At 45.9% G+C, this 17841-nt stretch overlaps 1 protein-coding gene across 34 annotated transcripts in view; it reads right to left on the reverse strand.

Moving 5' to 3' along the window:
* Positions 1 to 17841, reverse strand: part of OBSCN (obscurin, cytoskeletal calmodulin and titin-interacting RhoGEF) — a 518757-nt gene that overhangs the window by 337164 nt on the left and 163752 nt on the right. For all 34 annotated transcript variants that reach the window (XM_089660447.1, XM_089660452.1, XM_089660453.1 and 31 more), the window contains 5 exons: positions 14095 to 14364; positions 12864 to 13130; positions 9703 to 9969; positions 7052 to 7318; positions 632 to 901 (listed from right to left, as the gene is read on the reverse strand). In XM_089660447.1, coding sequence (XP_089516573.1) covers positions 632 to 901; positions 7052 to 7318; positions 9703 to 9969; positions 12864 to 13130; positions 14095 to 14364 — 1341 coding nt within the window. The remainder of the gene's footprint in view (positions 1 to 631; positions 902 to 7051; positions 7319 to 9702; positions 9970 to 12863; positions 13131 to 14094; positions 14365 to 17841) is intronic.

Below are 17841 nucleotides of genomic sequence, written 5' to 3' on the forward strand. Positions count from 1 at the left end.
TGACGAATTTCCCCACAAATCATTATCACTCAATTCTGCAAGTGGTTCTGATTTACTATCACTGTTCTAAAACCGCTTTTGACGTAAAGGGACGCTTTTTGGCCGCCATGGACTTTTCTAAGTTTCCAGGCAGAAAGAACAGTCAAAATGCAGGCAGGGCGCCGGACAAAGGACTCGGGACACAATGTATGTGAAATGCAGTGAAAAAGCAAGGACAGCAAAAATGTCATTTTTTAAAAATTTCAAATTTCCCGCCGGTTCCGCCGCCCGTACGTTCCGATGTCACAGGAACCGGAACACGGAAGCCAGATGCCGGCATCCGCCGGAGGAGATGGACGGGGATGCTGCAGGGGACCCATCGTGGGAGCGAAGGACAAGGTAAGTGCTGCAGGGACCCCCAGAGAACGCTGCATGGTAAGACCGAGTGTAGCTCGGGGTTACCGTTCTTGGTATAGAAATTCTACCCCGAGCTACACTCGGGAATACCGCCAAGGAGGTTAATTAATTTATGGACATTTATCATTTTATATATGCTTTTAGCGCTGCACCTTGTTATTTGATATTTGTTTCAGTAGCGATTGACACCACAGTGTTTTCTTGGAGGGATTTTATACTGTAATGACTTACTTACCTTTGACAGTTAAGGAGGCCTTGGAAGTTAAGTTTCGGACAGTGAAGACCACATCACCGGCATCAGAGGCTCTCACCTCCTTGATGTTCAGTGAATACTTCCGACCCTTATTGGACACCTCGAACCTCCGGTCATTCTCCACCTCCAGCCCGTTCACTGTCCAGTAGCATTCATGTATACTCTCATGAGAAAGGACACATTCGAACGTACAGCTCTCTCCTTCTTTCGCCTCAGTGCTCTTTAGGCGTTTTGTGATTCCAATATTGAGTTCTGAGAAAATAAAAGTAAACCAGAGAGTGAAATTAAAATACCCATCTTCTTAAGCGCTGACTGGCAGTTAATAAAGGGGGTATACATGATGTAATGAACCGCCTGGCGGTACCTCTAGCAATCCACAGAATAGGGTTCCCCAGAGCGCGGAGTCTAAGTCCCAGTCTGCTTGTTCACCAGAGCCCCTGATGGTGGGGATGGACTTGGAGCCGACTGAGACCAGGTCGCGGCCCCTGAGTACACCTACCCGTGGTAGAGGGATCCGCCAGAGGTATCTGCACACTGAGAGCCTGATGTGAAGAGGCAGATGGGCCCAAGCAGGACGGATGGATGAGCAGAAGCGGGGTCAGACAGGCCGAGTCGGTAACCGTGGGGGCAGCGCAGTACAAGGCAGCAGGCAGAGAATGGTCGGGTCACACGCCGGGTCAGCAACAAGAGGTCAGAGCAAATTAGGGGCATCCAAGAGAGAGGTCAGGCAAGCCAGGAGTCAGGGCAGGAGAGTACAGCACGGTCAGGAACAATCCGGGTCAGCAACAATCAAATACCAATAACTACAGAAGCAGGAACACAGGAATGACCAAACGGCCAGTGTCAGCGCAGAGCGGATGTAAATACTGCGCCCTGCGCTGTCATTGGTGCCAGCCGCGCACCCGCGGCCCCGAGTGCGCATGCGTGAGTTCCGTCTCCGCCGCGGCCAGCCAGGACCTAGTGCCCGCACACCAGTGCGAGCCGACACACTGCGCCGAGCTGTACGTCGCGGCAGCTCCTGACACATGCACATCAGATATGGCTACAAGAAACTCCAATAAACAGAAAGAACCACTCACTGTATTAAGTGCCTTATATCCATTTATTCATCAGTCCAATGAAAAGGCCGATCCATTCGAGAAGCAAACACACCAACACATCTCACTCAGTAAGGAGCTTAATCCGAGGGACCCTACGACTAAGAACCTTGCATAGTGAAATGCGTTGGGGTGTTTGCATCTTGAATGGTTTGGTCTTTTTGTTGGATTGATAAATAAATGGTTTACGAGACATTTAATACAGTGAGCGGGGATCTCTCTTCTGTTGGAGTTGTTGTAGAGTCGATTCTAGGAGCCTGCAAATGTGAAGAACCTGCTCCTGTCATCAGTGAGAGGGGAGGATAAGAGCCTTTAGTGGAGTACTTATCCCTTCTTTAATGGCTACAAGAAAGCATCTGTAGAAATGACTTCCAGTCAGCAAAATAACCCAAAAAACGTTTAGTGTCCTTTTTTTCGAGAACTGAATCCTAGGCTGCCCAAAATGCACCAAATGGCCAAAATTTGTGAACACGTGACCATCACTCCTACGTTATGTCCAAAAGTATGTGACCCTCCCCTCCAAGAGATGGATTTCAAGTGTTTTCAGTGAAGGGTCCTGTTAACCCTACATCATACCAAGACATTTTAGACAATTGTGCACTTCCGACTTTGTGATAACAATTTGGGGAAGGCCCTTCTCTGTTCCAGCATGATTACACCCCTAAGTACAACACCAGCCCTGTAAAGACATTGCTTGACCAGTTTGGTGTGGAGGAACTCAAGTGGCCTGCACAGAACCCTGGCCTCATCCCTACTGAACTCCTTCAAAATGAGTTGGAACACTAATTGTTGACCAGGTCTTCTCATCCAAATCAGTACCTGACCTCAAAAATGCCATTTTGGCTTATTTATCCCATTGTGCATACCAGGCTTTTTTAGCTAGAATGCCATGGCACCCCGGGGTGCTTTCTGGGTTCTTCAGGGCTGCCTTGGCAAAATGCCAAAAAATAAATCACGTCTAACGTTGGGTGTTCTACATGTGTGGATGCCATTGCATTATGAAAACTATTATGTGGGGCGTTCCAAGTCAAAGAACAAATTTCAAGGAGCGGAAACTGCATTTATTTTTTCACATACTCCCCTGCTACATTTATACACTTTTCCCAGCGTTTAACTAATACGTAGAAAGGTTTGGCATAGAAAGATTTGTCAGTACGCCTGAATCATCCTAGGACAGCCTGCTTCACTTTGCCATTAGTGCTGAAATGCTGACCTCCAAGGAACTCCTTTGGGAGTCCAAACAGATGGAAGTCACTCGGAGCGCAGTCCAGGCTGTAAGGGGGATGTGGCAATGCCTCCCAGCCAAGCTGCTGTCATTTGCACGTAGTACAGTGAGCAGTATGAGCTTGTGAGTTGTCCTGGAGAAACAAGATGCCCTTAGTGATCAAACTAGGCCGTAGTGCAGACTTCAACTCTTCTGTGCCGGTCAAAAGCAGAAAGCTGCCTTGGTATCCAGCGTGCGCTCACTTTTTGAAAATGCAAATGTTCGTGAATAATTGTGCTCACTGTTCCCACAGAAAGATTAATCTCTTGTGTAATTCCACGACAGGTTATGCATCGATCATCAAGGATCAGGTGTTCCATGGACTGAATGTTCACAGGAATGACTGCTGTGGGCTGGGAACCACCATGGCTGGGATAGTCACTGATGGACGTATGCCCTTCTTTGAAACGTTTACACCATTCAAATGTCTAAATGCGGTTGAGCGTCTCATCACCGTACTGTGCTTGAAGTCTTCTGTAGATATCCGCAGGTTTTACGCCTTCGTTCACAAGAAACGTCATCACCACACGCTGTTCCATGCACGCACTAACACTGTTGTCTGCCGTCTTGATTAACGGCGCGACATGTGTGCCGCCTATCAGTAATTTGACACACTTACCACGTACTACATGCTAGCTTTCCTTTTTATACCTGTAAAATTAAATGTTACGGTTTGACTTGAAGACCCCTCATAGTTTAGGTCAGGGCTTAAAATTTCAAGTCCTGAGCTACTAGCCAGGCCTTAAGCGTTACTCGCCACCAACAAACACACACAGAGACATCTGTACACACACAGACATGTACATACACATACACACACACACACAGAAGCATGTACACGCACGCACAGAGACACATGTACACACACACATACAGACAGACACATGTATACACACACAGGCACGTACAGACACGCATACACACAGATACAAATGTAAATACACAGAAATACACAGGCACAGACACATGTACATACACACAGACACATGTACATACATACACAGACACATGTACACACATACACCCCACCTATAAAAAGTTGCAGTACTTCGTTGTTCACTCACAGAGCCGGGTACTGCACTCTAGGGGGAGGCAGAGAGCACAGAGCACACTTCTTGCTTTGCTTTCACTGCGCTCAGCTATTGAGCAGTCTGACGGCTCCCAGTGCCGATGACAGTTCCGGCCTGAGCTCCGAGCCTGCTCAGCAAGACGGCCCTGGGGGACACACTCGCCCCAACCATAATTTCCACTCGCCATTGGTAAGCAAGCGAGTGGAAATTTCAAGGCCTGGTTTAGGTTTTACATTTTAGAATGTAGTGCCTCGAGATTGTGCATAATTTTAAAGGCTGCTTTGACTGAAAAAAGATTGTGAAGCACTGGTGTAGACATCAAAAAGCCTACAAATTCTTCTGGATGCCACCATCTTGAATGTGATGTCAGGAAACCCAGAAGACACAGGCCTGTTACTCCAATGATACTCTATAGCAGCCTTTCTCAACCAGGGTGTCCAGGCACCCTGGGGTGCCTTGAGGATTCTTCAGGGGCGCCTTGGCAAAATGTCTAAAAATTGCCCAAAACTTGTATGCAAGCCAGCGGGTGGAACAAGACTGCCTTTTAGTTACGCAAAGCCACAGGTTTTCATTGTGCACCATTATGACCTTCTAGCTGCCAGCATCCTGACAACCAATGACATCATCAGTTGATAGGGAGGATGTCAGCTGCCTGCACAGCATCCTACTTTGATCCTCCCCTGCCCCTCTCCATCAGTGCTGCGGTCACATTAGCTCAGTGATGAGGGAGAAGAGAAACATGGGAATACTAGTCAGTACCAGTGTGCAAAAGTGTATTTGCTTTGGAAATATAAGTCACCTCTAATGTTGGGTGTCCTACATGTGGGGATGTTGCTGCGTTATATAAAACCATTAGAACAGTTTTTCACATGTTAGAATGGGGTGCCCTTTTAAAATTTTGGACAGTGTTGAGGCACCCCATTTTAGAATGGTGTGCCTCAAGACTGTCCATAATTTTAAAGGGTGCCTCAGGACTGTCCAGAATGTTAAAGGGTGCCTCAAGACTGTCCATAATTTTATAGGGTGCCTCAAGACTGTCCATAATTTTAAAGGGTGCCTCAAGACTGTCTATAATTTAGAGGGTGCCTTGACTGAAAAAAGGTTGAGAAACATTGCTCTATAGCAGTGGTTCTCAACCTTCCTAATGCCGCGACCCTTTAATACAGTTCCTCATGTTGTGGTGACCCCCAGCCATAAAATGATTTACCCAGTAATTATAATTCATGAAGTGCCGTTTTACCTCCAATACTGCTGCTTTCAACACAGCAGCTGCTTTCTACACAGTAGCTGCTCTTTACACATTGGAAATATGTGTTTTCCGATGGTCTTAGACGACCCCTGTGAAAGGGTCGTTTGACCTCCAAAGGGGTCCCTACCCACAAGTTGAGAACCACTGCTCTATAGTATTCCCTTTTCTTCCTCCCTCAGTCCCTCAACAGCTACACAAAAGTTTATGTAGGTAGGTGAAAGGGAGGTGTGGAGGAGCTTGGCCAGCACAGAGCGTAGACACTCACAAAAGAGGGGAGGGTCATGGCAGTTACGAGGAAGAAGGCAATGCTTAGAAAATTGTCTCCCCTGGAGAAATCAGTAAATCTAGCAAATTCAAAGGCACATTGCAAGTCAATAAAAAATAATTCTGGAAAGGAAAAACACTGCAAGTAACTATGTACATTGCTAGAATTTTCTTTCGATTTTATCTGCACTTTTTGGAGTTGGTGACAGGGACTCTTTAACAAACAAAATCCCTAAATTCACCTTTAGGCTTACATGTCCCTCTCCATAAAACTTTTTTTCTTTTTAGTTATTAATTATTTTAGGGGTTAAGTGTTAAACGTATGTTAAGTGTTTTAACACGTTCCCTAAAATGCCTATTTAACTTCACATAACTCTAGAAAAAGCTACTGTAAAGCCTTGTTCTTTATGCCATCCTTGTCCAGTCAGGGCCTGAACTGAGCAAAGCTAAAAGGGAGGGCCAGCATGACCGGGGCGTGCAGACGCGGCAGAGCATGTATTTGGGTGGGAGTATATGCAGGAGGTAAGGGGGTGGTTACTCACCTGATTGGAGTACGCAACCTTGAGGGGTGGTCTTGCCAGGATTAGGAGGGGGGTTGGGTCTTGTCGGAGGTCAGTCGGAGCTTGTGCCAGCATGGGGGTGGTTTCTCCCGCCCTCCCTCCCTGGAGCTGTTTCGTATTTTTGTTTTGCTTTTTTGGTTATGATTTGTTTTTTGTGTTTGTCCTGTTTGTTTTGTGTGGGTTCCTTGAGTTTGTTTCTTCTCCGGAATGGCATTTTGTGTCCCGAGGTGTTTGTCTGTTTGTTTTGTCATGGCAGCCTGCAGGGGTCGATGGGTCTTTGAAGGCGGTGCTGGAGTGACAATTTGGTGGATTACGGGTTTGGCCCATCGTAGGTATGGGTGTCCCTTCCCAATTACAAGGTCACGTTGGTAATGTAGGAGTTCATTGGCTGTATCTGGGAGTACGTAACTGTAGTATTGTCCCCGAGGCGGTGTAGTAGGGGCTGGGGGCCTTTTCATTCGGTGTCAGATACAGCTGAGTTTTTGATGTGAGTAACGGTGCCTTCGAAGACGTTGGACCCAGTTGGGATCATTACTGTCAGTTATTATTTGAGTGTACTGTATGAAGTGTTATGTTAAATAAATGGCTGCTATGGCCGGTTTTACACCAAAAAGAGAGTCGTGTGGTTATTTAGGTGGGGTAGGTTGAAGGGTGTTGGTGGTTTTTATGGATTAGGGGTAAGTATTAGCCTCGATATTCTGCATGTCCATCAGTCATGCCCTGGAAGTGACAGCTGAGAATCATCACACTCGTGTTAACAACTGATCACTGAAAGATGGTAGCACCAAAACCAGTGATCTGCATGGTTGTCAGTAGTGGGCACCATACTCTTTGTGTTGTTGAGGTTGATTAACAGATGACTAATTCAATCCAACCCAAGATGTGTTTTAAACGCTACCTTGCACTCCAACTTTGGACCTGGCCACGTCGGTTCCGATATCACAGACATAAAGTCCAGCATCGGACTTGTTCAGGTTGTGGATGATGAGAGAGACGGTCTTCCCGGCTTGTATCTGTTGGTATTTGTCTCCGTTCGGCAGGACCTGGTCATCCTTCTTCCACACTGGTGTGACGTTGGGTTTGGAGACTTCACATTTCAGCGTGATTGTTCCTCGCTCTTCACCCACTGAGTCATCCAGGGATTTCATGAACACGGCCGGCTTTTCTACAGAGGGCAAAGGAAACCAACCACCAAAAAAGCTCACAAACAGTTTAGAAAGAAATCATATAAAATGTGTCACATTGGGGGTTATTTACTAAAACTGGAGAGTGCAAAATTTAGTGCAGCTCTGCACAGGAACCAATCAGCTTCCAGGTTTTATGGCCATAGCTTAATTGAACAAGCTGAAGTTGGAAGCTGATTGGCTGCAATGTGCCCCAGATTCTGAGTGCCCCAGTTTTAGTATATCTCCCTAAACATAGTCAATGCTGCAAGTAAAGAAAAATAATAGTTGATCCTGCCAGAAATCCATTGCACATCTAATTTCTTGCTCGGGGGCGGACTAACCATTCGAGCACTCGGGCACTGCCCGAGGGCCCGGGGTCAGTAGGGGGCCCCATAAAATGCCCCTGGTACCTTTTATAGGCTTTTTTGGGTGTGTTTTGAGTGTGGGCAAGGACACAGGCTCCATAATCCCTAATTGCCTGGGGTCCCCATGAGTTGTCAGTCCGCCCCTGTTCCTGCTATAAACAGACAATGCTCCCTCAGCTGCCCCGAAATCCAAAACAGTGTGTTGTCAACCCTACCCTGCCGGCCTGCAGGGCCCCTCCCTGTAATAGAGATCAAAAGAGGAGCAGGGGTTCTGTAGTCCAATAGGGTAAAATTGGGCAGGGCTGACAACATTGCTTGAGATTTCAGCGCAGCACAGACGGCATTGTCAACACATTACAGGAAGTTAGCAGCCCACTGGATTTCTCACAGGATCAATTATTTTTATTTTTTTGTACTTGCAGCAATTTTTAGAAGACAACCCCCTCATTTAATGCAGAGGTGTACTGATCATGTTGTTTTTGATTCTTTATCTTTTTCAGACACTTGAAGCCCAAACACAACAATAAAATGTTTGTTTTTTTGGCTTTGATAGAGTGGAGAAGGATTAGATCCTCTGTCATGTCTTTGCTACTGTCTATGTCCCTATTTGGGAGATTTTCCCTTACTTCCTGCCATGACAGGAATCGATGGGAGGTCATTCCATGGGGGCAAAATTAAATTTTTAGTATTGCATGGAAGGGTTAGAACAGCAATGGGCAAACTACGGCCCGGCGGACCTTTTAATCCGGCCCGCGGAGCTAGGCTCCCGCTAGGCTCCTCTCACAGTCCGCCGTGTAGCATGAAAATCTGTCTCCTATGAGGATCTGTCCCCCTCGACGTATCTGCGCATGTGCCGGAGATCGCCGATCGGCTGCTAATGCCTGAAACTGGCACATGCGCAGATACGTCGAGGGGGACAGATCCTCATAGGAGACAGATTTTCATGCTACACCGGAACGGCGTGGGAACACGGCTAGAGGAACGCGCGGAGCAAAGGTAAGTGAATTGACACAGGGGGGACTTGGGGACTTAATATGGGGAATGAATTACTATAGGGGGGATGAATTACTATATGGGGGATGAATTACTATGGGGGATGAATTACTATAGGGGGGATGAATTACTATATGGGGGATGAATTACTATGGGGGATGAATTACTATATGGGGGATGAATTACTATGGGGGATGAATTACTATGGGGGATGAATTACTATATGGGGGATGAATTACTATGGGGGATGAATTACTATATGGGGGATTAATTACTATGGGGGATGAATTACTATATGGGGGATGAATTACTATGGGGGATGAATTACTATATGGGGGATTAATTACTATATGGGGGATGAATTACTATATGGGGGATGAATTACTATGGGGGATGAATTACTATATGGGGGATGAATTACTATATGGGGGATGAATTACTATATGGGGGATGAATTACTATGGGGGATGAATTACTATATGGGGGATTAATTACTATGGGGGATGAATTACTATATGGGGGATGAATTACTATGGGGGATGAATTACTATATGGGGGATGAATTACTATATGGGGGATGAATTACTATGGGGGATGAATTACTATGGGGGATGAATTACTATGGGGGATGAATTACTATGGGGGATGAATTACTATATGGGGGATTAATTACTATGCTTACTATGGGGGAATATTACTATACTTACTATGGATAACACATACACATCATTCGTCTACTCTTGGTCCGGCCCCCGGGTCCAATATATGAACCCATTGCGGCCCTCAAGTCAAAAAGTTTGCCCACCCCTGGGTTAGAACTTCTGACCATGTTTTATTGGGTCACAGGGACAGGAAATGAAGGAAATATCTCCAATGGGGTAAAAGATAGATATAAAATACAGAGATAGATTTTCCCACTGTACCAAAACTAACAAAAGAAACAAAAATTGGCTTGATTTGGGCTTTAAATGGCTGAAATTTTGATGAACTTCCCATAAATTCCTTTAAAAACATTGTCCACCCACCTTTTACTTTTAGCTCCGCGTTGAGTGAGAGTTTTGTGGTCTTTAAAGTCACGGTGCCGGAGTCCTGGGGGGCCACCTGCTTTAGGGTCAGTGTGTGGCAGGCTCCAATTTTCTTGATGTCGTTGTAGTTGTTTGTATACAGAAGGGTGTTGTTCAGGAACCATTCCACTTCTTCATCATCATGGGAAAGCTCACAGGAGAAGACCACGCTGCTCTCTTCTTCTACTTCCACATTGGCCAGTGGCTTCAGCACCTTCACATCACGCGCTATTGTGGAAAGAAATGGAGAGTGAAGACCCATTCAGACCTTGGTGTTCCGGTGTGATGTGGTAATGCACGTTGCATTAGGGCAGCCCATTTAAATGAATGGTTGAGCAAATTGGAAAACTGAAATCAGTGAAAAATAAAGGTGCTAATCCTACTATTAAAATGAATACCCACAATATTGTACGAGCAATTATAACCAAAACATGTTTTACAATTCAAAGTCTCAATAAATGTCCATTCTTTCAAATATTCCGTACGCTGCTTTTAGGGACTTTTTCAATATTATATTGCTTTCATTCCATCAATGTGCCCAAAACCAGTGATGTATCCAGTCGATCGCCTATTTCACCACATGTGGTAAGATTGAGTGACTTACCAGAAGTCTAAAAGTATAAGCATTTAATCCAACCCAAATTTGGGGAAGGCAGACATCACCAAGATCTTCTCCAGCTCTCTTCCTTAACAGTGGGATATGGCAATGTGATGTGTACACTCAAAAAAAAAAGATCGCTACCGTGGTTTAATATATTTATTAAAATTGCACTCACATATCATGTGCCACTGACGGCACTATCGTAAAGGCATGGGATGAATACAAAGCACTGCACCCCATCGCTCACTCTGTGTGAGCCGGCATGCATTCCAAAGGCTGGACCCAAACCACCGAAAGTGATGTGCGATGGGGACCGGAAGTGACAACAACATCTAGGCCTCAATGCCTTTCGTGGAAAGGCATCATCAGGAAGAAAATTGGAAAACTGAGCTTGACCCGTTGGGTTATCTCACTGGTTTTGCTATCTTAAAGTATTGATATTGATATAAATGATCTGGCAAGCATCCCAACATCCAAGGGGATCTCCACAGTCTTCTTGACTTGTCGTGTAACGTAACAAATATGGAATATGAAGCACCACACCACCGCTAAGATGGCCAGATAAAACTTTATTTCAATAAAAGTTACGAGGACAATCCAAAATGTAGCCAGTGCGTTTCAGGAATCCAAGAGCACCCCCTTCATAATGGCTTTATTGACAACAATGTGGTTGCCAAACCAGCTGCTGACAAGGCCTGTGCTGGCAATCACACTGGGAAAAAAAACATTAAAGGTCCAGTTCACTTCTGAAGCCTTGAACAGGAATCTGTTGGACCCCCAAAACATGGTGGCGCTTTTTGGATTTTCCCCCTGACTTTTATTAGAATAACTTTGTATCTGGACCTTTTAGCAATGGTGTGGGGCTGCAATTTAAATTTTTGTGACATTTAAATTAATGGGCTGGTAAAGCACCAAATTGCTCAAAAACACACCAAAAAATCATCCGTAAGAAACAATAGGGTAATACCGTGTGTTATGGTGCATTGTAATATATGTGTATTGGAGTTGCTTTACCCAAGTATGTTGGGGTGCCAAACTGGAATGGAATGACACCACAACTCATGTAACATGTGTTATGGTAACACGCACACTAACACATCACACTGCAGAAGAAAATATTTTTGTTCTTTTTATTTCTTTACTTGGTATCGCCTCAACTGCATACTCATTCGTTATTGCTGTTAACCAGGGGCGTCGATAAGGGGGGAGTCAGGGGGGTCTGAACCCCCCCAGAGGAGCGTTGCCAACCATCCCTGCAGCCCTCGAAATTTCCACTTGCCCGCAAGTGGAAATATGGTGGGATCGGCAAGCAGTGGCGAAACTAGGGGTGTGTGGGAGGGGTGGCGGTGTGGGTGGTGACAAGCAACTGGAAGCCACAGGAGGGAGAGGAGATGTGGCTTCCAGCTGCTTCATTGAAAGCCATACAATAGATCACTGCTTGTCACCACCCTCACCGCTGCACAGAACATACCTGATGGTTCAATTTTCTTTCTGTCTCACCCTCACCACCACTGTGTTCTTCTCACTGCCCAGCCCCTCCCTCCATCCTCTGCACCAATAGGAGAAGAGAGGAGACAGGCTATATTTGCTCTGCCTCCCCCTGTGCCCGCCCACATTCCAGTCCGTGCAGCTTCAGAAGAGGTGAGGGCAGGAAACTGAACACAGAGCAGCCGACAGCTTTGATGCATCTGGCTGAGTCATGGTGAGTCCAATCTACCTTCCTTCCACCCACCGCACCCTTCCTTCCACCCACCCCACCCTTCCCTCCACCCACATTTCCCTTCCTCCCTTCCTTCCACCCACGTACCCTCCCTTCCTTCCACCCCTTTCTTCCTCCATTCCTTCCACCCAGCCCTCCCTTCCTTCCTCTCACCCCTCCCTTCCTCCCTTCTTTCCACCCCTTCCTCCCTTCCACCCACCCTTCCTTCCACTCACCCCTCCCTTCCTTCCACCCACCCTGTGGGCAGGAAACTGAACACAGAGCAGCCGACAGCTCTGATGCATCTGACTGAGTTATGGTGAGTCCAATCTACCTTCCTTCCACCCACCGCACCCTTCCTTCCTTCAAGGGGGAGAAGTTGGTGGCAGAGTGGTAAAAGTGCAGCTCAGTTGCGAGCTGAAACCCCCCAGAAAAAAAAATTATCTACATCCCTGATGTTAACCACCCAAAGTGCAGACATTTGCTGAAAAAAGTGACTCCTTCGGGTTCATAGCTGGTCAAACCTCCTTTGGCAGCAATGACTTCAGGTAAGTGCTTTAGGTAGCTCTGGATCAGACATGCACAACATTGAGGAGGAATTTTTCACTTTCCTCCTACAAAACGGCTTCAGCTCAGACACATTTGTAGGATGTCTGATGTGAAAGGCTGTCTTGAAGTCATACCACCAGCATCTCTATGGGGTTAAGGACTGGGCCACTCCAAAATACATAAACTGCTGCAGAAAAACCAGTTAATTTCAAGGGGTTCACATACTATCTTTTGCAACTGTATACTATGTAAAAAAATAACCTTCAAGCATACCTTGTACATGAAGTGTTGCAGACGTTTCAGCAGTCCCAGCTTTGCAGGTGTACACACCAGCATCTTCAGGGGTCACCCTTACAATTTTCAGCTCTGCCAGGTTCTTCTCCTGCCTTAGTTTGTACCTCTCTGTTGGCTCAATGACTGTCTTCCCTCTGTACCATTCAACAAACTTTGGAGGAGGTTTGAATGCACAGGACAAGACGCACGTGTGACGCTCGCTGACGGTCTTGTCTTCAAGTTTTTGTGACACCTGCACAGGGATTTCTATAACAAATGCAGAGTAATTGTATTAGCAGTCCTACTTGGTTGACATAGCAGAACAAATCCTGGAAGGACATCTACAGGGTCATTCAACATTTAGATGTAAGAACCAATGATAATATGGATTATGAGTTTGTGCTGCCAAGAGCTCAGTGTCGGAGTCATTACTTTTCTCAACAATGTTTTTAGCCTCAAGGTAAGTTTGCTCCTAAAGGTGAGCCTGGCCCAGCATTAAAAACATTTTTAAGGTGAACACAGTGAAGTGTTGGTACTTTGAGGTGCTTACAAGTACACTATATATCCATAATATGTGGAAACCTAACCATCTCACCAATATGAGCTTGTGAGACATCCCATTCCAAAACCATCGCCATTACAATGGAGCCAGTCCCATTTGAAACTATAACATCCTCCACTCTCCTGGGAAGACTTTCCACAAGATTTTGGAGTGAGTCTGTGGGAATTGGGGTCCATTCATGAGGTCAGGTAGTGGTGTTGGAAGAGAAGACACTATCTGTGTTCCAATTCATCCCAAAGGCGTTGAATAAGAAAGAGGACAGGCCTGTGCAGAACACACCAAACTGGCTAAATTATGTCTTTATTGAGCTGGATTTGTAATCAAGGACACAGTCATGCTGGAACAGAAAAGGGTCTTCACCCACCAAACTGTTACCACAAGGCTGGAGTAGCCCAATTGTCTGCAATGTCTTTGTACACCATCTCACCATCAGCCTTCCAATTCCTACCAAAGCTGTTCAAAAGGGCCAAGGCCAGGACTTTGTGCAGGTCACTGGAGTTGTATGCCTCCCCGAGATAGCAGCACAGATGTTATCTTATATTTTAAGGTGTGTATGTTGGTGTGATGGTCAGGTGTTCGCAAACTTTTCACCATATGGTGTATGTCCTTTTGGGTTTTGGTCATAGTTGGACTTTATTGACTTCAGTTTGTAAACTGAGATCAAGTTACCTTTCACCACCAAATTTGCAGTGGATTTGGATTTTCCAATATGGAATTGAACTGCTCCGGTCATCTCTGGAGACGTTTTCCAAAAGTTGATACGATGGATGGTACCATCTTGCTCAATCGTTATGTCTTTTCCATCTTGCAGGACTTCACCACCCAGAATCCATTTTGCAGGCTTGACGGACACAATAGATGTCACGCACTCAAAGGTGGCTTTTTCAGGCTGTGTCACCTCCACGTCACTCAGTTCATTTACAATGTTGATAGATTGTTCTTTAAAAGAAAAGAAGCAAAAGTTATTCCTAGTCAAATTGAGAATGTCTAACCCAGGGGTGGGCAAACTTTTTGACTTGAGGGCCGCAATGCGTTCATATATTGGACCCGGGGGCCGGACCAAGAGTAAATGAATGATGTGTATGTGTGAATTAATATAAATTAAATTACCTTTGCTCCGCGCGTTCCTCTCGCCGTGTTCCCGCGCCGTTCCGGGTCTTCAGGGCGGACTGTGAGAGGAGCCTAGCTCCCCTCACGTTCGTCACGCTGCCCCGCCTACACACATCCTGACAGCCAATCACTGGCTATCAGGATGTGAGTGGCAGTGAGACTGGCCAATCATTGCATTTGAGCGCGCTGAATGATGCAAATGTTTGCCTGCCCTGGCTGTTTTTTTTTTGTATCACGCTCCGCGGGCCGGATTAAAAGGTCCGCCGGGCCGTAGTTTGCCCATTCCTGGTCTAACCCCTAAAATGCATGCAGGTAACACAGTCAACCCATCCAGAGTTTCTGTCTTTCCTCCCAGGATGGGTGTAGTAGCCACCTCATTGCTTAAACCTCATTCCCTGTCACATCACAAACAAAGGATTTCCCAGCACACTTACCAGCCAGCCTGCAAAACAACCGAATTGGCCCTGTCTAACAATTTGTTGTCTTGCAGACTGGCTGGTAAGTGTGCTGGATTGCTCAAGGCAATAGTCCTATTACAAGTTGGTAATGAATGATAAAGTGGCAGGAGGACCAGTTACTTGAAACTAGAGTCATAGAATGTTATACTGTCTCTCCATGAGTGTCACGGAAAACCTGCCCATAGTGCAGGTGAAGTTCCACGGCGCACAAATATGCGCATGCGCAGAGTCCTTACGAGCCAAACAGATGTGCAGGCACTTGGACATAGGCGCGCACACGTGCGTGCCGCATGCTCACTCGGGCCTGTCACTAATGCTGGCACCAAAGGGGCTATTTGAACTGGCTGCAGTAGTTGTCCCATTGCCGTATGGTCTTTTTCCTGCTCGTGTTCCCTGATTCCTGTGATTGTCTCCTGATACCGAACCAGCCTGTTCCTGATCTCTGCTTGATCACTACCTGCCCTGACCTCTAGCTTGCCTTGGATTATTCTTCTGCCTGCTCCTGTCTGATTGATCCTCCATTGCTGACCTGGCCTGTGACCTGACTACTCTTCCTCCTGCCGCTTTAAGCCTGATCTGCCTGACCGATACCGAACCCGACTCGTCTGACCCTGCATCCTCAGCACGCTGCTCTCGGGTATCCATCCATCCAGCACGGCTACATCAGAACCCTGCTCCCTGCCTACAACTGATCAGCTTATCAGCTATTACTGGACTGATCACAGGCACTCATACCCCACCATGCCCCTGTGACCGCTGTCCCACCATCAGCGGTCCTTGAGCCGGAGTTGTACGGGAGGTCTGCCTCTTTGCGTCAGGCTCACTATCCAGCTACATGACAATGAGGCTCCAAAGTCCATATCAATAGTGAAACAGATGTCAACAATTCCACATTCATAAAGCAGTTGGCATGTTAGTGGTGAAAAAGCAATCCAAATAGCAGAATAAATAATACAGTGCAGCGCTGAACCATAAATTATCATATAAATGGACTAAGAAAGAGTTTGTGGATATATAATAGTGGCATCCAAGTGAGCCAGCAAATCCGGATAGTAGTGCTCAGGATATTCAGTAAAATGCGCACTTACCAGATGCGCATAGGATATGCGGATAAATAAATCCACCTCTTGAAGAGGTATGGTGAGTAGGTCTTCCTTCTAGGGATGGGCAGCAAAGCAGTATATAGGTGAAGGTTAGGTCTCCAGAGGTCTCCTTTAAGGTAGATGGATCCTCCGTCCGTTTAAAGGGATTCCTTCCTTCTGGATAATGTGTCATTCATCTAAAGGCTTCTCCTGGCTCTGCAACTTAATAGCCTCCTGAGGAGGCTCAACACGCTGTGACGTCACGCCGGCGAAGGCACGAGCTGGTCCGGCGGCCATCTTTAAGAAGGGTCAGTTCACTGTCCTTTGCCTTTACTGTTTGTATATTTAATAAAGCTCATTTAAGAACATACTACACTATGGGCATCTTTTATTTGGCTTCTTCAAGAGGTGGATTTATTTATGCGCATATCCTATGCGCATCTGGTAAGTGCGCATTTTTACCGAATATCCTGAGCACTACTATCCGGATCTGCTGGCTCACTTGGATGACACTATTATATATCCACAAACTCTTTCTTAGTCCATTTATATGATAATTTATGGTTCAGCGATGCACTGTATTATTTATTCTGTTTTTGAAGGTTTTATTTGGTTGCCTTGAGGTGCTGGCCGCTGTATAGGGAAGCGCTCACTACTCATATTTTCTTTTATTTTAATCCAAATAGCAGGATTAGTGTCATGCAAAGCATAATGGTTCAATGACAGACCGCAGGCAATAAAGGCAGGAAGTAATCGTGGCATTCAGAAGCCGGCCAGCATAAATCAGACTGGCCTATAGGATATTGCGGGCTTATAGAGATGGTATATAGCGTACATTATATCAGTTCAGTGAACACTAAGGCTTATCCATTACATTGAAGTCTACCTGAGGAGTCCCTTGTGTGCAACAAAAGCAGCTATATCCAAGGATAGTTGCTCCGTCTCATCCACAGTCATAAAGAGTCTTGCCGCACTCGGGTACTCTCCAGGTTTCCCCTCTTCGACCAGTCTAGTTACCACGCTCTATTCCCGATGTTGGAGCTTAAACCTGCCTATCATCCTTACTCCTCATGGTCCACCACCATAGTATCTGGGCTTGGGGGCATGGAGGTATGACATCACGTGACACTCTGTGACGTCAACGAGTTTTGCTTATGTACAAGCGTAGCTTCGTCAGGACAACTTGCGGTCCGGTAATGCCCAAGGTAGTTCATATAGAGGCCCTGGGGCACATATATATCTTTTCATTCCTAGCTTTTCTCACTATAGATACCTATATGCGGCTAGTTGCCTGCGCCGGGACCCTGAGAAATATCTATAAGTAAAGACGTCCGGATGTTTATATGTTGACATTGTTTTTACGTTTTTTGTTTTGTGATTTATGGTTAGGGTATTGAGCACTGTGTGTTTTCAAGCACATGATCTGTAATTTTATTTTTTGATAATTATAATGTTTAATAATTTAATTAAAGAATTTTTTTTTTTACATAAGCCTAGTTTGCCTTTTCAGTAACTGCTTGCCCCACCAGGAGGCTTTACCTCATGGTTGGGGTGATTTTTCCTTCTCCACCCAGCCTGGTGTGTCAGTGGTTTTCGCTTTTCGTGGGCACAGGAACAATGGGACTCAACACATCAAGTGGTTCCTTCAGAGGTAGTGCTGCTTTGGATAGAGTAGGGAAGGCGTAAAACCCTTACTGGGTCATTTTTTTTCCATGTGTTTTACGGAGGTTTCCATTTATTTCCTGTCTTGGGAATGCAACAGGAAG

The sequence above is a fragment of the Staurois parvus genome, unplaced genomic scaffold (assembly GCF_062004578.1).
Source record: "Staurois parvus isolate SC_StPar_1 unplaced genomic scaffold, SC_StPar_1.0 ptg001245l, whole genome shotgun sequence".
In the NCBI taxonomy this organism is placed as follows: domain Eukaryota; kingdom Metazoa; phylum Chordata; class Amphibia; order Anura; family Ranidae; genus Staurois; species Staurois parvus.